Raw genomic sequence first — 19,873 nt, 5'->3', positions numbered from 1 at the left:
CTGCTTCGGCGGCCAACGCTTTAATTGGACTTTTGTAACCGCAAGCGTGCCCATGGCTCTGCTAGGCGCCGACTTCCTCTGCACACACGGACTGCTGGTGGACGTCCAACGGCGTCGCCTCATCAACGCTGAGACCTTCAGCTCCCTGGTATGCACATTGAGCAGCTCCGCTCTGACCGAGCTGGCATGCGCCCTCCCGTCGGCGAACGAGTTTGCTCGCCTGCTCACGGAGTTCCCGGCCCTAACGCGGCCGACGTTTTCGGCCGTCGCAGTACGACATGGGATCGAGCACCACATACCAACCACGGGCCCGCCGGTCTATACCAGAGCCCGCCGCCTCGACCCAGCCAAGCTCGCCATGGCCAAAGCCGAGTTCGACGCTTTGGAACACCTCGGCATCGTGCGGCGCTCTGATAGCGCGTGGGCTTCGCCACTACACATCGTCCCAAAAGCAGGGGGCAGCTGGCGCCCATGTGGCGACTACCGCTGCCTTAACGACGCTACCACCCCCGACAGGTATCCGATCCTGCACATCCAAGACTTCTCCGCCAGTTTGGCAGGACGGGTCATTTTTTCAAAAAACGATTTAATACGGGGATATCACCAGGTACCTGTCATGGCGGCCAACATCCAAAAAACGGCCGTCATCATGCCGTTCAGCTTATTCGAATTCCTGCGAATGCCGTTTGGCCTCAAGAATGCGGCTCAGGCGTTCCAGCGCTTGATGGACGGCGTGCTGCACGACCTGCCGTTCCTCTTCATTTACCTGGACGACATCCTCGTCGCCAGCACGTCCCGGGCAGAGCACCTCCTCCACCTCCAAACACTGTTCGGGCGCCTCAGCGAGCACGGACTCATCATCAATCCGGCCAAATGCCACTTCGGCATGACGGCCGTTGATTTTTTGGGCCACCACATCACCAAGAACGGGGCCGTGCTGCTGCCAACCAAGGTCGAGGCCATCACCATGTTTCCGCATCCCCGCTCCATAAAGGCCCTGCAGGAATTCCTGGGAATGGTGAATTTCTATCACCGCTTCGTGCCCCGAGCTGCTCAACTCATGCGGCCCCTCTACGAAGCCCTCCGGGGCAAGCCGGCCAAGCACGACGTCGTCTGGTCCGCAGCAATGGACGCTGCCTTTAAAAGCTCAAAGCGGGCCCTCGCCGACGCAACACGGCTCGCTCACCCGGTGCTCAACGCTCCCATCGCCCTCACCACGGATGCCTCCGACTACGCAGTGGGCGCCGTACATGAGAAATGGGTGAATGGGGTTTGGCAGCCACTCGCTTTTTTCAGCCGGCAACTCCGGCCGAACGAGCTCAAATATAGCACGTTTGACTGTGAGCTCCTCGGTCTACACCTGGCCGTTCGCCATTTCCGCCACCTCCTGGAGGGCCGACCCTTCACGGCGTTCGTCGACCACAAGCCGTTGGTTTACGCAATGGCCAAGGTCACGGGGCCGTGGTCGGTCCGCCAACAGCGCCACCTCTCCGCCGTGTCGGAGTTTACGACGGACATCCGGCACGTCGCCGGCAAAGACAACGCCGTGGCCGACTGTCTTTCTCGGGCCAGCGCGAACGCGGTCCACCTCGGCATGGACTTCGCGCTTACGGCGGCGGACCAAACTACCGACACCATGATGCAAGCCCTCCGGGCGGCGGACACGGGCCACTGCCTGGCCGACATCCCCTTCGCGGACACTGTCCTGCTCTGAGACATCTCCCAAGGCCAGCCTCGCCCCAACGTGCCCGTTACCTGGCAACGCCGCATATTCGCCTCCCTCCACGGCCTTTCCCACCTGGGCCGGAAAGCTTCCCAGAAGCTGGTGGCGGCGCGATTCGTCTGGCACGGCCTTCGACAGGACGTCCGCGATTGGACCAGCACCTGCATAGCCTGCCAACAGGCCAAGGTCCACCGACACACCCAGGCCCCGCTGGCACCTTTCACCGTGCCCGAACGACGTTTCGACCACGTCAACGTGGACCTGGTGGGCCCCCTCCCCCCATCACGGGGTTTCACACACCTGCTCACCATGGTGGACAGGACCACCAGGTGGCCAGAGGCCGTTCCCCTCGTTTCCACCACCACCGCCGACATGGCGCAGGCTTTCATCACCACCTGGGTCGCCCGCTTTGGCGCACCGGCGGACATCTCGTCGGACCGCGGACCGCAGTTCACCTCCGAGCTGTGGGGCGCGGTCGCCCGCAACCTGGGGTTCAAGCTCCACCGTACTACGGCCTACCACCCCCAAGCCAACAGGTTGTGCGAGTGATTCCACCGCTCCATGAAGGCAGCGCTCATGGCCGGCCTTCAGGGCAGCGGTTGGGCCGAACGGCTGCCGTGGGTCCTTTTGGGCCTCCGCACGGCCCCCAAGGAGGACCTCCGGGCATCCACCGCCGAGCTTGTCTACGGCCAGGCGCTATGCATCCCAGGCGAATTCGTGCCCGATGCTACCAGTCCCTGGTCCACAGCTCACCAGCGCTCGGACCTCCAAGAGACCACCCGACGGTTTGCCCCCGTGCCAACGTCCCACCACAGTGACCCCCAGTCCTACGTCCCCCCAGCGCTTCGCATAGCGGAGTACGTTTTTGTGCGTCATGACGCACATCGGGGGCCACTCCGGCCGCCGTACGACGGGCCCTTCCGGATCCTGCGACGGGACGTCAAGTCGTTCGTCATCGACATCAGCGGCCGGTCGGACTGGATTGCGGTGGACCGCCTCAAGCCGGCGCATGTGGACATCGACCAACCGCCACGGTTGGCCCTTCTGCCGCGGTGAAGCCGCCCCCGGACCACGGTGCCCCCCACTCGACCGCGCACCACCACACCGCCCCCCCACGACCCGCCAGGGGTCGCTTCGGCCGGGTCATCAGGACCCCCCTTAAATTGACCCTGCCAGTGCAAGTCGATTCTGGGGGGACATGTGTAGCGGCTACCGCTGGGTTTACACAATCGCCTTGCACCTCCCGAGGACGCGGAGCGATCACCATGCCGGGCTCATCCAGGACGCCTGGGCATGCCCGCTCTCGACTTGCCAGGCCTCGTCCGGGACGCACGGGCATGCCCGGGCACGCCCGGCCACGCCGGCTCTCAACTTACCAGGCCTCGTCCGGGACGCCCGGGCACGCCCCCTCTCGCCTTGCCTGGGCAAACGCTCCGGGATAATGTGTATATATATTGCTGCCTGATAAACGGGCTTTTCAGAGTACCCGAGTTGATTTGACATAATAAAGAAACTTGGACGAATTCCAGCTTTTTGTCGCGTCCATTCTTCCGATTAACGTAGGAGCATAGCTCCTACAAAGGTGATTTGTGTTATCATGTTCAAGTTTATAATTAATTCAACTTGAATAAAGGGTTAAAGGTTTATATATAAATTGATTCAGGGTTTTACCGCCGTTTTACCCAGTGTCTATTACATCACCCCATCTAACACGTTACATTAGTTCTTCATGCCTGGTGTTTGTGTGATTTGTAACCCATTTCCTCCATTCCTGATCCCTCTGCTCTCTTAGATCTCCGTCCATCTCTAATATATCGAGGATGAATCCCGTCTTCCAGTAAAACTCCTTCTCATCAAACTCCCAAAATCTCTACTTAATATAAATATCTGATATTTTATCCGATTTGTGGAACTGCTTTCTGGAGACGATTCAATCCAAATTTTCCTTCCATGAACTGTAAATCAACCATCACTACCTGTAAATATTTCTACCCTTGTGAACCCCACTTCTCCCAAGCCCCGTGGTTTCAGATATTTCCTCCCCTCACATCTTTAGTTTTCTCCTGTTCGTTGGTTACCTTGCTTGTTGCATCTACCTGTTGTGTACACCTGTTTACCCCACTGAAACCATGTTTGCTTTTTGCACTCTGCAAACTCACTCATCCTGAGAAAAATATCATTTGTTCCTTTTCTCGAATTTTTTAAGGTGGATGGAGGTTATGTTTTCACCCCTGTCTGTCTGTCTGTCTGTTTGTCTGTTTGTCTGTCTGTTTGTCCGTTTTTAAATAAAATATCTCAATAAAGTTGGGGACGGATTCGGACGAAATTTGGCCGAGCTGTATCGTATGTGAGAGCGACGAAATGATTACATTTTGGTGAAGATGCGGATTCGGATCCGGCAAGTAGAATTTATTAAGTGATTCTTCACCATTGGGAGATAGGACCAAAAACGATACACAGCAGGATATCTCAAAAGGTTGTGGACGGACTTGGACGAAAATTGGTGAACCGTTTGAGTGTCTTTAAAGGACAAACATATTCGATGTTGGTGAAGATCTGAATCTGAATTCGGATATGAGAATTATTTAATTTTTCAGTGATTCTTCACCATTGAGTGATAGGGCTAAATCCAACATATAGAAGGATATTTCAAAAGGTTATAGACGGATTTGGACGAAACTGGTTGGACAGGTTGTGTGTGTGAGAAGGAAGAATCGATTCAATTCTGGTGAAGATCCAGATCCGGATCCAGCTCGTATAATTTTTTAAAGTGATTCTTCATCATTGGGAAATATGGCCAAAAGGATATCTGGCAGAATATCCCAAAAATCTGTGGATGGATGATTTTGATTAAATGTGATTCTGTATTGTGATTTTCTGTTCTACTCTGGGATGCAAAACGTAAACTGTTCACCTGGTGGAGGTATGCTCTCCAATGAGTGCCGTTCTAGTCTCTTCCTGTTGCTCTTCCATATTTGTGCCACGTTTTGTGTTCCCTTATATTTTTAAAATGAAATGTACAGTTTGTGTCACTCACTCTGGATCTTCTCCAGGAAGTTCTTATTGAGCGTGATGAGCCCGTCCAAGTTATTCTCCTCCTTCGAGAAGTCCAGAACTGGGAGCGGTGTCCTCTTCATGGATTTAAAGTCTGACATGGTCTCGAGCCTTGTAATCAAAAGGAAAAGCACCGGTTTTAGAAATTATTGTAGGAAAGAATATTGTTACAATAATACATTTTTACATCTCAAAACAAGTTATCTGTAAAAGAATGGAAAATAATTAAAAATAGAAAATAGATAGAGTGAATTTTTATATTGATTTGTATTTTTATTCAGAAGTGCAGATTCTTGAGGAGCCCAATCGAGTATAAAGTAAACAGGTAGTAAACAAACGATGAACAGTATGGAAAGAGTGTGTCGGTGAGGGTTGGAGAGATTGAGGTGTGCTTTGGGGAAAGAATAAATCAATGATGAATGACATGTTTGAAAGATTAGATGAAGACCACAAGGCAAGCAATGCAACAGTCATGGTGAGACAATTGGTCCTGGACTCAGCTTCATGACAGGAGATGGACAGAAGAAAGAAAAAGTTCATAAGTGATGGGATAGAAAACCGTCTGTCTGCAGAGACAAGACCTGGGTGAGAATAATGAATAATCCAACGATGTGTTTGTGGTGGGACAACACCATTCTCAGAAGTCATGTTTGTTAATGTTGACCTGTTAGTGTTTCCATCTGAGCTCCTCGGACAAGCTGCACAGAATCCAGGTTCACATGTTATAAACGATGTCTTTGTCCATCAATCTCCTTGTAATTCATGAATCCAGGATCAAATGTTATACACCATGTATTTGTCCATTGTCCATCAATTTCTTTGTAATTTATGTTGATGTACACAATCTACTAAAGCCTTTGCCCTGTACTGTTGACAGTGTATCGTGTTCTGTCCATGGCCAACACTTGCATACCTATGATTCCATATGGAAGAAATTGTTTATTTTCTTTTAATCTGTCATGCTTGTTGGGTAAGGTGTTAATTGTGAAAGTTGATGAGAGTGGAAAGATAACAATCATTCTTGGGGGAAAATGTCAGGAGCATAGAAAAGGCCCCTCTATATGGTATGTGCCATGTGTTAAACTTTCGAAAAGAAGGGACATTCAAAAAAAAATCTCGTGTGCATGCTGGACTACCCTTGTGTTCTCGGGAGGAACCAAGTAATGATCTAGAAAAGTTAATATAAAGGGGCGCGCTACATCTGGCAAATAAAATACATTTACTTCTTCATGCAGCTGTATGAATCAAATTAGCGCTGCATTATATGTCAAGATACATATTATATATCAATATTCACATTAATTTGAATTTCCCCGAGCAACGCCAGGTACTTCAGCTTGTGTTTTATATTTCCAACACAAGAACACAAATCCCCTTGGTGGTGCTTCCAAAAACCTCCAGTTTGGCAGTATTTGAACAAACGCAAATTTCCTCTATATTGACCGATCAAATTTACCACTCGTGCTTTCAGCATTGGAAAATATCGAGATTTAGACAAATATGGATTGTGCTCAGAAACGCAAACCAAGAGTTGAAAAGACCCTTCCATGTCCTTTTTCTCAAGACAGTGTGAGGTAAGCTGTTCCATTAATTCTCTTTTGCAATAATTTGGGAGGGAATGAGGAATAATCAGAAAGAGTAGTTGGAGAAAAAGGTGAGCAGAGATCATGGATGGACATGGAGAGAAGAAGGTGAGCAGAGATCATGGATGGACATGGAGAGAAGAAGGTGAGCAGAGATCATGGATGGACATGGAGAGAAGAAGGTGAGCAGAGATCATGGATGGACATGGAGAGAAGAAGGTGAGCAGAGATCATGGATGGACATGGAGAGAAGAAGGTGAGCAGAAATCACAGATGGACATGGAGAGAAGAAGCAATACGACCAGGTGGAACAGGATAAATTAGCAGAACAGAATATTCATGGATGTTCGAGACTTCGAGTGCATCAATGAACACAGTCGATCTCGACAATTTAGAAATGAATAGTCTGCAGTGACGAGGATGGGAGAGAACGAAGATATGGTGAGAAAGGATTGAACTAAACAAGCTAAACTCAAATGAGAATCAATGAGGATTAAAGAAGCTTATTCAAGTTTTTGTCCAATTAATAACACAAATGAACTTCAGAATGACCTCCCCCCTTAGTCAGCCCAAAACTGTTCATTTATAGACCAGAAATAGGGAAGGAAATCAAGGGAGTAAAATAATCAAGTTCACGAGAAAATACTGAGTAACCCGAATAAGAAACTTCTTGTTCACCCCGTGTGTCCTTCCCTCACACCTATTCTTTCCCTAACCCTCATTCTTTCCCTACCCCTCATCCTTTCCCTACACCTCATCCTTTCCCTACACCTCATCCTTTCCCTACTCCTCATCCTTTCCCTACACCTCATCCTTTCCCTACCCCTCATTCTTTCCCTACCGCTCATTCTTTCCCTAACCCTCATTCTTTCCCTAAACCTCATTCTTTCCCTCATCCTCATTCTTTCACTCATCCTCATTTCTCAAAGTCTCCCTCGTTTTTGTCTTGGTTTTATCATTTATTAAATATCTTCAAATGTTAAAAACACGATTGGGTCAAAAACATCAGGCTGTGCTGATAATGCGTCGGACACCAATGCAGTCTCACCTTTTTAGCAGGTCCTTGGAACACTGAAAAGGAAGAAAACAAAGGATGAGATCAAGATATTTGAATAAATGTATGTTTCTTTTTATTTATTAAATACTAGAGAGCTCACAGAACACGATACCCCATGCAGTGTTCAATGGAGTGCTTCAATATTAATAAAATAATGATTTTAAAGATCGTCATTAAAAATATCCAGGGGTTTAGTGTTACTGAAGCAATCTTGTACATCACCCTTTTACACTGCATATAAGACGACGTTTTGTCACAGTTTAGTAGATGGAGGCGTTGTTTATCACCAGAGAACACAGAATCATCAGCATCATACTAGCAAATGACCACTGGGTGACAAATGTCCGATCGTTTTTACTCCCGAGGCGAACTCCCAAAATCTTGGCGGTTATTTTTATCGCACACACGGGACGGAAGGCAGCGAAGGCGCTTACCAGAATGGAAGCACACGGGTTTATTCCCGAACCCACAACGAATAAACGAACACAACAAATGAAAAATGCCACAATAATGATTTAATAAAAATACATGCAAGACGAAATAAATGTTGAAGAAAACTAATTGCAATTCCTACATTGCGGATCCTCCAGTCACACACAAATACAAACACACAGGGGAATTATAAAGTAAAATAAATATTCTTTAAAAAAAACAGTAAAATCAATGTTCTCCGCAACTGTTGGTCCGATTGGCACAAAATTTCCAGCAAGTGATTGGGTAGACCTGTAAAAGTTTTTCTGCGAATTATGATGTCATAGGTCATATGGTATGGGCGGCATATTGGAAAAGCACCTTCAACTTTGCCCCTCTATATCTCAGAAACGGCTCAATGGAAAAAAAATGGAGCCATGGCTTTTTCGAAAGAACTCTGCATTGGGACAAAAATATGTTTATTTAGGTTATTATAAGTGCTAACATTATGAAGTTAGAATTCGACAAATTTAACTCTTGATGCCATGAATATGATATTTTTTGCATGATGTAAGTGAAAAAAAATTCAGAATCCAATTTTTTTTAACGTCATAGGTCACATGGTTTGGCCACCATCATGTTTCTCATGGAAAATACGAAAAACCCTTTTCCTCCAAAACGGCTGAACAGATCGAGCCCAACTTTCGCATGCATGATCGCATACCAATGACGACACAAAGTTCAGCGACTGTGACATCATAGGTCACATGGTTTAGGATGACGTTCCGCAACCTATGGGTCGCACGATCCCAATGTTTGGATCCCAAAAACCCAATGTTTGGGTCACGAAGGATTTTCAATGGGTTGCACGATTGTTTCAGAAATCGCGGGGAAAAAACTATCGACTTCTCCCGACTGAACAGAACAGAGATTAAACGAACGCAAACACAAACTTTATCGTGTGGACTCTTCTGCCATGTTGTACCAATGTACCGCGATGTACATCCGGTCAGTCAGATCATATGTTTAGTTTCCGACACGCAAATGTCCATTGATTTTCATTAGAAAGATTGAGCTGTGAGCGTAAGCTACTCGCCATGGCTAGAAAGTATCAGCCTGTGTTCCTGAACTATAGGTTCACCTTGAATATCGATAAGCACAATGTTCATCGACCACAGTAGACAGGTTCACTATGTTTTTTCATTCAAAATCATGGTAGATTAGCAAACCTATACATTTTTGGAAACGTTATTACATCGAAAATCTGAAAATCAATGTTTACATTTGCGGTGATACCTGTATGGGATTTTCAAAATGGCCGCCATAAAAATACATATTTTGCTCTATTTCTGCCTCTAAGTACCCTAAAAACTTTTTAAAATATACGAAGCCTATGTTTTCAGGTACAAGGAATCCATTGGTGACATAATCAGACTTCTGACTGCAACAGTTCTTTCGTTTTTCAAGAAATATGCATCCAGGGAGCAGCCATTGATACAAAAAAAATTCCGTTAATATGTGTAGATGTGAAGTTATACTGACTGCATGTGTATATATGATTTTGCTGACTGCCTGTGTATGTTTGGTGATATGAATTATTGTGACACATTTTGATGTTATTAACTGCCTGTACAAAATGATAACATGTATTTGATTATGCAATTTATCGCGAATATAAAGACAGTATTTTGCAATTCAAAACCTTTGATTCGTGTCTTACCATTCCCCATAGCACTAATTTGATACTTTCATTGGATTCCTTGTCCATGAAAATATAGGTTTAGTATATTTTTAAAAGTTTTTAGGGTAATTAGAGGCAGAAATAGAACAAAATATGTATTTTACCATGGCCATTTTGAAAATCCAAAATGGCCACCATACAGGTATCTCTCCAAATGTAAACATTGATTTTTAGTTTCCTTAAGCTATAACCTTTCCAAAAATGTATAGGTTTGCTAATCTACCATGATTTTGAACGAAATATAATTTATTGACATAGTGAACCTGACTAAAATCCAAAATGGCCGCCATACAGGTATCTCTCCAAATGTAAACATTGATTTTTAGTTTCCTTATGCTATAACCTTTCCAAAAATGTATAGGTTTGTTAATCTACCATGATTTTGAACGAAATATAATTTATTGACATAGTGAACCTGACTACAGTGTGTGATATGCCTTGACGTGTTGGCCAACGAGTCCCTCGGGCCCCAAAAGCTGAAACGGCTCCTCGAGAAGAAACATAGAGATCATGTCAAAAAGTCACGGGAGTTTTTTCTCCGGAAAGAACGTGAGATGAACAACAGCAAGTCAGTAATGAGTTTGGCTGTTTTTCCGGCGAAGGGACTGACCAAAGCCAGCTACCTGGTGGCGGAGAAGGTAGCCAAAGAAAAGAAACAGTACACTATTGCGGGTAAGTTTTTTGTTTTTTTCGTAAAAGTATTTCACTGCATTGGCGGTTTGTAGGTTCATAAAGTAATACATGGCGCTGTAAGTATAGTTAAATTTAGTTTTTCATTTCATCTTTAGAATATTGATGTGTCGGGTTCTTGCTTACTATGACTCATGCCATGTATACGTTGGTACATCACAACTTCGTAATACTTAGGCAGTTAAGACCGAAAAATAGGGCGTATCGTTCATTTTTTCAGGAAAGCTCCAAATTTGGCACAGATGTAGTATGGACCTATACAATTGTTTTCCTGAGGGGCGCCCAAAAATTCAGAACCCCTGGTGGCCGCCATATTGAATTTCAACATGACCGCCCTCTGTGACCTATTTCCCTCAATAACTTCTATACTGTGAGCGATAACACCACAGTTCCAGTCTCTTACCCCATGTTTTCATGGTCTCTGAATCCAATGGGATCAATTGCATAAAGATTGGCATCCATCATCTTTAATTTCAAGATGGCTACCATGGTGTTTCCATTTTCCTTGAATCTCTCATAGTATTTTAGGTAAAATTTCAATTCCAAGTGATACACATTGTTTTCTTGGTCTCTGATAACAATGGAATGGTATTAATTAATCAAAGTTACACACAGTTGCAGTTTTAACTTAAAATATTGTGGGCACTTCAAAGGTGGAGGCTCTCACACAGATGCGTAGTACTACAAGCACTGTCCATCACATTCACACAGTGATGTGCAGGGCAGATTTGCCCTGGAGCATTTACAGTTGCCTTTACAGGCCGACCTTCAATGGCAGCTTGTAAGCTCTGAACATGCCTCCTGTATCAGTGGTATTGTGGTCCAAATTGGTGTCCAAGAAGTCCCTGTTTTCATCCAGCCCCAATCAGCTGGTGATGGAAGTTCTGGGTAGGGCAGAAGTGCCTGACTCCATATGTGTCCAGCCTGAAAACATGCACGTTTTAGGTGTTGTTCGAAGGCGTCTGCTGTTGGGGGAATGTGATCAATTGTTCTTGCCTTCTTCGTGAACAAGTGTTGGTGCATGTCATTCACTGTCTTTATCTTGGTGGTCCGGTCATAGAGGATGGCAACATGTCTTTCTATGCTCTGTAGTTCCATAGTAATAGCGTCCACAGATGGCCTATAAGCGAGAGCATGAAAGGTCTGCGTGATGCTGGGGTATGCCTCCCAAGCCTTCCAGGCTGTCTTTTTCCAAATTTGGGCAAAAAAATGACACTGTGTCGCAGCCAGTGAAGGCATGAAATAATGGCAAAGACTCGGACTTCCTGCAGGCAAGGCTGGTGGCAATTTTATGGATGGCAAGGTAGCGGTAGCTTTTACCAGTGCCAATGGCAATCCGGAGTTCCTCCACACCATATGACTGGTAGGTAAAGTAGTGTGCTATTGCCAAGACCACAATATCAGAATCTACAGTTCGAATCAATACCGATTTTCTCATCTTTTTCACGGCATCCAGGACATGTAAAAGGACTCTTGTATCCACTTCTTCTTGTGTACATGGGCTCAGGTTCTTTGTCGGCATCTGGTTGCGATGTTAGCACGCTGTAACCAATAGTTGCATAGATCTCCTTTCCTTTCAAACCATCCACCACCATATGCGATAAGAATCTAAACAACTCCTCCTTGTTTTCATCATTCCGCAAGAAACTTTTTCCAGTTCCCTGGTATCTTCGTTGCAGGTGGAATGCGATGGCACGATCCGGACCCCCTCTCTTGACGTGTGGCAGATTTTAGGCTGTCTGGATGATAGGTGTCCCATACAATGTCTACACGGCTGGTGTCTCGCAGTTGACCTTCAAAGTATGGGATGAAAATGTTCTGGCCATATTCATAGAAGTTTTTTGCTGAGTCCCCTGGCAGAAGGTGGACAACTGCCGCCCATCAAAGACCTTTGCCTCCACCTGTGGACCCACATGGACAGCAGGGGAAACTTTCTCCAACGATTGTAAGAGGTCCGATTTAGCACCCTGAAAATGGACAGCTGGAAGTCTAAGACAGTAGACCAGTACAAAAACTGTGGATGGCTATCTCTTTGTCCTGAGCACCAGTCGCCAAAGCTTCTTGGTTGATCTATGACCTCCAGATACATTCCATATGCTTTCTTCTGCAAAATGTGTAGTGCGGCTGCTGTGACTTGGTGTGCGTGCCTGGCTTTGCACAACTTGGATGCATGGATTAGAGAATCAGCTGTACCCGCTGTAGCAATGTTAGCCTTGGTCATGGCACTCGTCCATCCACTGCCATCCATGAAATCACCAATTGTCTTGAGGGCAGCCATCTCCGTGTGCAGTGGCCCCAACATCATAACCAATTTGTCTTCACCATAAAGTTCAGGATGACTCCACTGTATCTGCTTGCCAAGTGCATCGAGGAGTTGATCCATCGTGATGACTGGTACTTGCTCTGGATTCAGGAGTTGTGTGGCAGCCTTTGCAACTTTTATGATGTGAGTGATCATGGCAACAGATGTTGATTTTTCTCTAAACATTGGCATCAAGGCTGGGGTTGCCTTCGGCTTCTCCATCTGATGTAGGTGGCCAGCATGATATGCAGGCCAAGATATGAACTCATCACGATCTGATTTCCCTGAATCATACCATCTTTTCAGTTCCTCCAACCAGTTTGTCTCCAACTTTCTGTCTTGCACCCGTGCATCAGACATTGCCTTTACAGGCCCTTGCAGTTTCGGCATGAAGAGGTGTTTTGGAAAGCCATCAGCAGGCAACACACTTGTGTAGGTTGCAGGGAGTGGTTGAATTTGTTTGGGTCCCTCTTTCGATATTATCAATCTTCCACGGTCTTCTCCAGGATCATCCTCTGTTGGGTGCTGGCAGAGCGATATCGCACTTCCATGGAAGGAATCCTTTGCAGTCACCGAGCTGGGATTGTGGTCGATATTATCTGCTTGTGCTGTCGTGAAAACGCCAGAGCATAGCTTGGGAGGACAAACAACACCATCGGCTTCAAACTGTTGAATAGCAGCCTTTACAGCACTCGCTGACAATCCCAGGATGCGGTCGTACGACACACACAGTCCTAGACTATAGAAGCGATCTATGAGCTGCCGACTGCGCGTTTCAGAATGTACTTTTAATGCTATGTAGATTTCTCGGTCTCTGTTGTGGCGAATGGTTTTCCCTTTCCTTTGCTGCTGATTTCACACTATTAAATGCAAGCAACTGTGCAATAGTCCTACCTGCTTTTGCAACTGACTCCTCTTTCCCTGTCTGATTCACAATATCTAAATCTTCTAAAATCATGGTCACCAGAGCTAAGAGAGAACTTGGAATGCTGGCATCTGCGAAAGTCCCATCAAAACAATAATTCCCTTGAAAGATCTGTCTTCTCACTATCTGTGCTGCCCTGGCCAAGTTAATAGCTGCAGCATCGAAGTCGCTTTCGCAAGCTCTCTTCAGAGCATCCCCAACATCTGTGTCAAAAGCTAGCATCACATCATTACCCTTTTTACTGGCTGACAGGGATGGACAGTATGACAGTAAGCTGTCTTTCAAGCATGTGGAATTCACATTCACATCCCCTCCAACACCAAGGTATATCAGTCGGTCTTTGTAGATGTTCACTAAATCTGCTGACCTAAAGACAGTGGCAAGACCCTGCTCACACTTCCGTGCCTCTTCAATGTAAGACAATAATTCAGCAAAGGCAATGCTACGACACCTTTGATCCTCTTCCCTGTCTGCTTTGTTAGATTGATGACCTAAGAACACTTTAGAGGCACGGTTGTAAAGTGCACTTAGACACTGCTTGTGATACCTAGCCTCAGTAGCCACCATATATCCTCCAGCAAGTTTTCTTAGCAAGTGAGTGTCTTTCAGCATTACAGCATAGCGTCGAACATTTTCGTCTAAACCAAATGTAGAAGCCCTATGGAGTCGAGCATCACCACCCAGTCCATCACAAAAGAAACAAGTTGGTTCTGATTGCTCACTAATGTACGACAGATTGATAAGACGACGTGTTTTCACTGAACTACCTCCCTGCTGTGCTTCTGATCCATCTAATGTCCGCTTCTTGGCAGAGGCATACCTATCAATTTTGGAGACAGAAAGTTTACTTCTGCAGGACTTATGCCATGATGCAGTGTTCGATATCAGTCATTTCAATGTCATTGCTGTCATCAATGCGATCGAGGTCGATCTTGAATGGATCGTAGCCCTTTTCCTGTGCTAACTTCAGCTGACCATCCAACAACTTGTAGCTCACATCAGCATCCAAGCGTGTGCCCCTCTTTGGCTGTTGAAGCGATTCTGATGTCGTCTCTTGACAAAGGACACATAGACTCCAGTCAGTTGATGGGATGTCTAATGGATCATCATGGCTCCCACTAGGGAGAGGTTGAACCAGGGTGAACTTCTTGGACATTTTCTCAATCTGAAAGAAAGAAATAGGACTTGAAAAAATATATATAATTCATACATAAAATAAAAGTGACATAATGGACATGTATTACACAGATAAAGTATTATTATTATTGATTAGATTTTGATTAGATAAACTAATTAAATAATGGCAATCAAACGCTGTGGCAGACACGTCTTACATGGCGTACTATAGTATCGAAACATTACATTTGGTGCTAGATGTAGTATGGACCTATACAATTGTTTTCCTCAGGGGAGTTCCAGTGTCTTACCCCATGTAACTTTGATTAAATAATACCATTTCATTGTTATCAGAGACCAATAAAACAATGTGTATCACTTGGAATTGAAATTTTACCTAAAATACTATGAGAGCTTCAAGGAAAATGGAAACACCATGGCGGCCATCTTGAAATTAAAGATGATGGATGCCAATCTTTATGCAATTTATCCCATTGGATTCAGAGACCATGAAAACATGGGGTAAGACACTGGAACTGTGGTGTTATCGCTCATAGTATAGAAGTTATTGAGGGAAATAGGTCACAGAGGGCGGTCATGTTGAAATACAATATGGCGGCCACCAGGGGTTCTAAATTTTTGGGCGCCCCTCAGGAAAACAATTGTATAGGTCCATACTACATCTGTGCCAAATTTGGTGCTTTCCTGAAAAAATGAACGATGCTTCCTCTTAACTGGCGAACTAAAAGTTTTATTGTTTGTTGCAATACAGCCATTCTTAAACTTTGCCTCTTTTTTACAAGTACGTACATCAATCACATCGTACATATTGAATTGTTATAATGCCTTGGAACAGCGGTTCTTAACCTGGGGGTCGTGACGTACGCGCATACACGAACAAAATACTGTGTGTGGTATGTACGTTTGTTAGGTTCCTAAAAATGGGCTCAACAAATTGATGTTATTTATGACCCCTTCATGACCCCCGGAAACCCGTGTGAAAACCCGGGAAGACTGTGTTGGTGTTTGTACCGATGGTGCGGCATCGATGACAGGTCGGCGCAGCGGTGTCACTAATCTCATCCAAGATGTGGCACCAGAGGCAAGCTGGACCCACTGCTTCCTCCACCGCGAGGCATTAGCGGCGAAAGAGATGTCACCTGGACTTGCCGAAGTAATGGATATTGCAATGAAAACAATCAACCATCTCAGGAAGAGCGCCCTAAATTCGAGGTTGTTTGCAGAGCCGTGTAAGGAGCAAGATGCAGAACACACCACGGTGCTGTATTTGCAGCTGTTCGCTGGCTCTCCAGAAGAGATGCTTTGGCAAGATTGTATGAACTTCGCGACCAGGTCCTCGCATTATTGGAGGTGGCTAGGTCAGACCTGGCAGTCTACTACAAAAACAACAAATTCATCGCAACATTGGCAAACATGGCCGACATCTTCAACTTGTTGAACAATCTGAACAAATCGTTCCAGGGCAAAACGAACAAGCAGGCGAAATCCGTGTTCGTAATGTATGACAAGATAGCGGCGTTCAAGTCAAAGCTGGATCTATGGAAGAGAAGAGTACAGACCAATGATGAATTTGACATGTTCGAAAACCTAGATGATCTGCTCAGCAAGAGTGTTGAGGAACGTGTGGACATGAAGGATGTCATCGTCGAACATCTGGTGAACCTGCGCAAACGATTTGACGAATACTTTCCTGTTGATCCACGCGTGGAGAAGAAGTGGATCCGAGACCCTCATTCAGTCGACGTTCAGCAGTGCTGCAACTTGTCCAACAGATTGAAAGAGGACTTGATCGACATCGTGTCCGACGGTACACTTGAGACTGTTCAGGAAGGACACTTTCGTAAAGTTTTGGCTGACAGTGTCGCATGAGTACCCAGAGATTGCACATCTCGCGGTAAAGTTCCTGATGCCATTCACGACGACGTGGATGTGTGAGGCAGGTTTCTCAACGGTGACATATCTGAAGTCCAAGTATCGAAACAAACTGGAGACGGTGGCCCTGTGCGCCAACCTGAGAATCGCATTGTCGTCGCTTCAAAGCCGAATCGATTATCTCGAAGCCAATAAGCAAAGTCAACCATCGCACTGATGTGGAGAATCCACATCTACAATGATGCTAACGGAACATTTGAATTCGGCTTGTAAGTTTCACTTTCGGGTTTAAAGCAGTGAAAGTTGTTTATTTAATGTTGTTCATGATAACGGAACATTGAATGATTGAACCCGGATATAAGTTCAGATGCATATCGGGTTTTTTCAGTAAAGGTTATTCTTGTTTTGTTTATCAGTTCATGTTACATTTTAAGTTCATCATCTATTCACGATGAAGATTAAAATAAAGTTCAAACACCTTGTCTTGGCGTGTCACTTTAATAATTAAAGTTTTATTCTATTTCACAAAAGATACACCGCCAATGAATGTTGTGAGATTCGTCTTCATCTTCATCTTCGTCATCTTCATCTTCTTCATTAAATCTTCATCCTGATTCATCGTAGGGGCTTCTGATGCTGCTGACAAGGCAGGGAGTTTACGCCTGATTGGCTGACAAGGATATCAAGTGGGCGGTGTCTGTGACCGAAGTCGCTGCTCATTCTCAAGGGGGGCGTGGTCTCTCGCTCTCTCTCTCTCTCCTGATGGTCGTGGAGATCGTACAAAATAACAATAAAATAAGGACAGTGTTTGGGTATGATTGTCGTCACTTTGCTTTATTGTTAAATTACGAATTGTACTACTGTACAAAGATGATGGACCGAACCCTTACCGAGATATTAACGTCATAAGCAATCGATATTTCCGTGACGGTTTGTGTCGGGAGGGGGGTTGGGAGGGAGGGAGGGGGGGGGTCGCGAATGGATGCCTGGGTTTTTTATTGGGTCCTGGGCTAAAAAGGTTGCGGAACGCAGGTTTAGGAGTTATGACGTTTTGAAGCATAAACCTTAAAACCCATCTCCTCCCTAATTTTTGAAGATATCGAGAGGAAACTTTACACATATGTTCCCCATGTCGGGAAGCTCAAATGGTCTTTTGAAATTTGTGTCAAGTCACATGGTTTGACAGCAATATTTAATTGAACGAAAATCTTTAAAACCTTCTATCTCTTGAACTGCTCCATTGATTGACCTGAAACATTAATGTAATGTAGCTGACATCAAGAGGAATAAGTGTTGAAAACTTCAACATGATTGCTTGTATGGTCTGGATGCCAGAAGTTATTATTGGAAGAAGAAGAAACTCCAGAATTCTTCATCTCATGCCATGTCGATGATTGTGCCACTGCCATTTTTCAGATTTACTTCCTTTAAAAATCATTTTCTCTGCAGTCGTTGGACCGATTGACAGGACATTTTTACCATAGGAATGCCTCGGCCTGTAAAATATTTAAATGGAAATTATGACGACATAGGTCATGTGGTATGGGCGCCATCTTGGAAAAAACGAAAAACTTTGCACCTCGATATCTTCAAAAGTGCTGTGTGGAAAAGATTGAGACATGGCTCATTGTAAAAAAAACTCTCCATGTAGAATAAAGTAAGTGAATGATGATGTCATAGGTGCCTCCATTATGACGTGATAATTCGAAAAGCAGCCGAACACATCTGATCATAGATCCACTATAGCTTATATACCCCACAAGGGTTAATAACGCGACCCTTCTTGCCACTAATATGGAGTTCTGCCAAGGAGATTTTCGTGGCATTTTTCCAAGGCGACTTCTCATTCAAAAGAAATAACACTTATGGCAATGACATCATATTAATGATGTTACAACCCCACTCCACAAGGGGTTTTTTGACTTGCGATATTGCCCGCAACCCTCTCACCTGACACCCTTACGGAAGTAAATTTTATTATAGAGAATTTAGAGTGATGAGGCACGGTCTGGTATTTTCAATGACCTGATCTAACATAAGTAATAGTAATAATAATTAGCAATAATAATGTCATGTTTAAGACAGTGGTTAAGGCCACTGGGTGACGAATGGCCGATCGTGTTTACTCCCGTGGCGAACTCCCAAATTGTTGGTGGTTCTGGAACGTGTGAGATGAAAGGCTGCGAGACGTTTATCTACGCGAAACACACGGGTTTATTCTGGAACCCACGACGAATAAACGAACAAAATAAATGAAAAATGCCACATGATTAGTTTAATAAGAATAAACAAAAGAGGTGCAAATGAAAGGTGAGGTAAAACGAAATCCGAAATTGAGACGTCTTCATTCAGTCACAAAAAAACACAAGGAAAATAGGAAATAAAATAAATGCTTGCTTTTAGTCGGCCGGCCCTCAACTCTTGTCTCAACAAGGACTTTTAGATGCTTGGTGGTCATTAACTGGTAAGGTTGGTCGACGAAAGGACTGCGTGTCGAAGTGCCCCAAAATTGCGCTGTCAGCCACGTGAGAGCACTGAGCTGTGAAGCAGGCAGCCAAACGTCCTCCTCTCAATTCCAGGCCAGCAAGCACAAAGCGGCCCCCAGCTCCCCCAAAGAGCACCACCATCACCAATCCCTCCTCCTCACGATAAAAGTTGTCGAAACCACTCTTTCTCAGTTTTCCTCTTTAAAGCGAGCACAGAGAAAAAACCAGCTCCTTCACCAAGCACAAGAGCCAAAAGAGAGACACGCTCTTCTTCCTCCATGCCAAAACTATCTGACCTCGAGCCTGACTCTTTTCCCAACCGTCGTTTCTACCCGCACCTTCTGCATGACTTCACCCCGACCAATGGTCGAGCTCCATCAAAACACCCCATGTCGTCCACCAATGAAGAAATTCGGGGGCATGGCCCGCCAGTTACGATTCCTTGGAGGCGGAGTTTAATTCGCTCGGGAATGTATGGGTTCTGTCCGGATGCAGTGGACAGCCATCGTTCTTTAATGGGGGCGGTTGCATGGCTGGCCTTGTAAATGTACAAACGTAGGGGAAAAGCCACAGGGGGTAATCACATACTGGGAGAAACCAGCCTTCGACCCTACCTAGTTAACACAAAACCACCCACCGTGTGGTGACATGTACACAATCTTAAGCTCACAGTTTTCTCGACTTAAACACATTGAGATGTATCCTACCCGTCCATGGCCCATGCTACCACTATACAGTGCTACCTTTATGATGGGATTCCTCCATCTACCCCCACAAACGTTACAATAATAGGGATAATAACATGACTCTCTGCTGCTCCCATGGTGAGCGGGTGTACTAGTTAAATAAATATTAAATATCAATTTTCCTTAGTGGGTGCAGGGAAGTGTTT

General features: G+C 45.2%; 1 protein-coding gene across 3 annotated transcripts in view; it reads right to left on the bottom strand.

The window, feature by feature from the left end:
• LOC137419047 (E3 ubiquitin/ISG15 ligase TRIM25-like) overlaps positions 1–19,873 on the bottom strand; it is a 51,698-nt gene that overhangs the window by 24,219 nt on the left and 7,606 nt on the right. For all 3 annotated transcript variants that reach the window (XR_013621964.1, XM_068105228.2, XM_078770702.1), the window contains exons 5-6: positions 7,409–7,431; positions 4,761–4,888 (exon numbers count right to left, since the gene is read on the bottom strand). Coding sequence is in view for 2 of the 3 variants with exons in the window: in XM_068105228.2 (XP_067961329.2) it covers positions 4,761–4,888; positions 7,409–7,431 (151 nt within the window). In the remaining variant the exon portion in view is untranslated. The remainder of the gene's footprint in view (positions 1–4,760; positions 4,889–7,408; positions 7,432–19,873) is intronic.

This window comes from Myxine glutinosa, chromosome 1, assembly GCF_964187855.1.
Source record: "Myxine glutinosa chromosome 1, kmMyxGlut1.1, whole genome shotgun sequence".
Lineage (NCBI taxonomy): Eukaryota > Metazoa > Chordata > Myxini > Myxiniformes > Myxinidae > Myxine > Myxine glutinosa.
The sequence above is the reverse complement of the archived record's forward strand: the minus strand, read 5'-3'. Positions and strand labels throughout refer to the sequence as shown.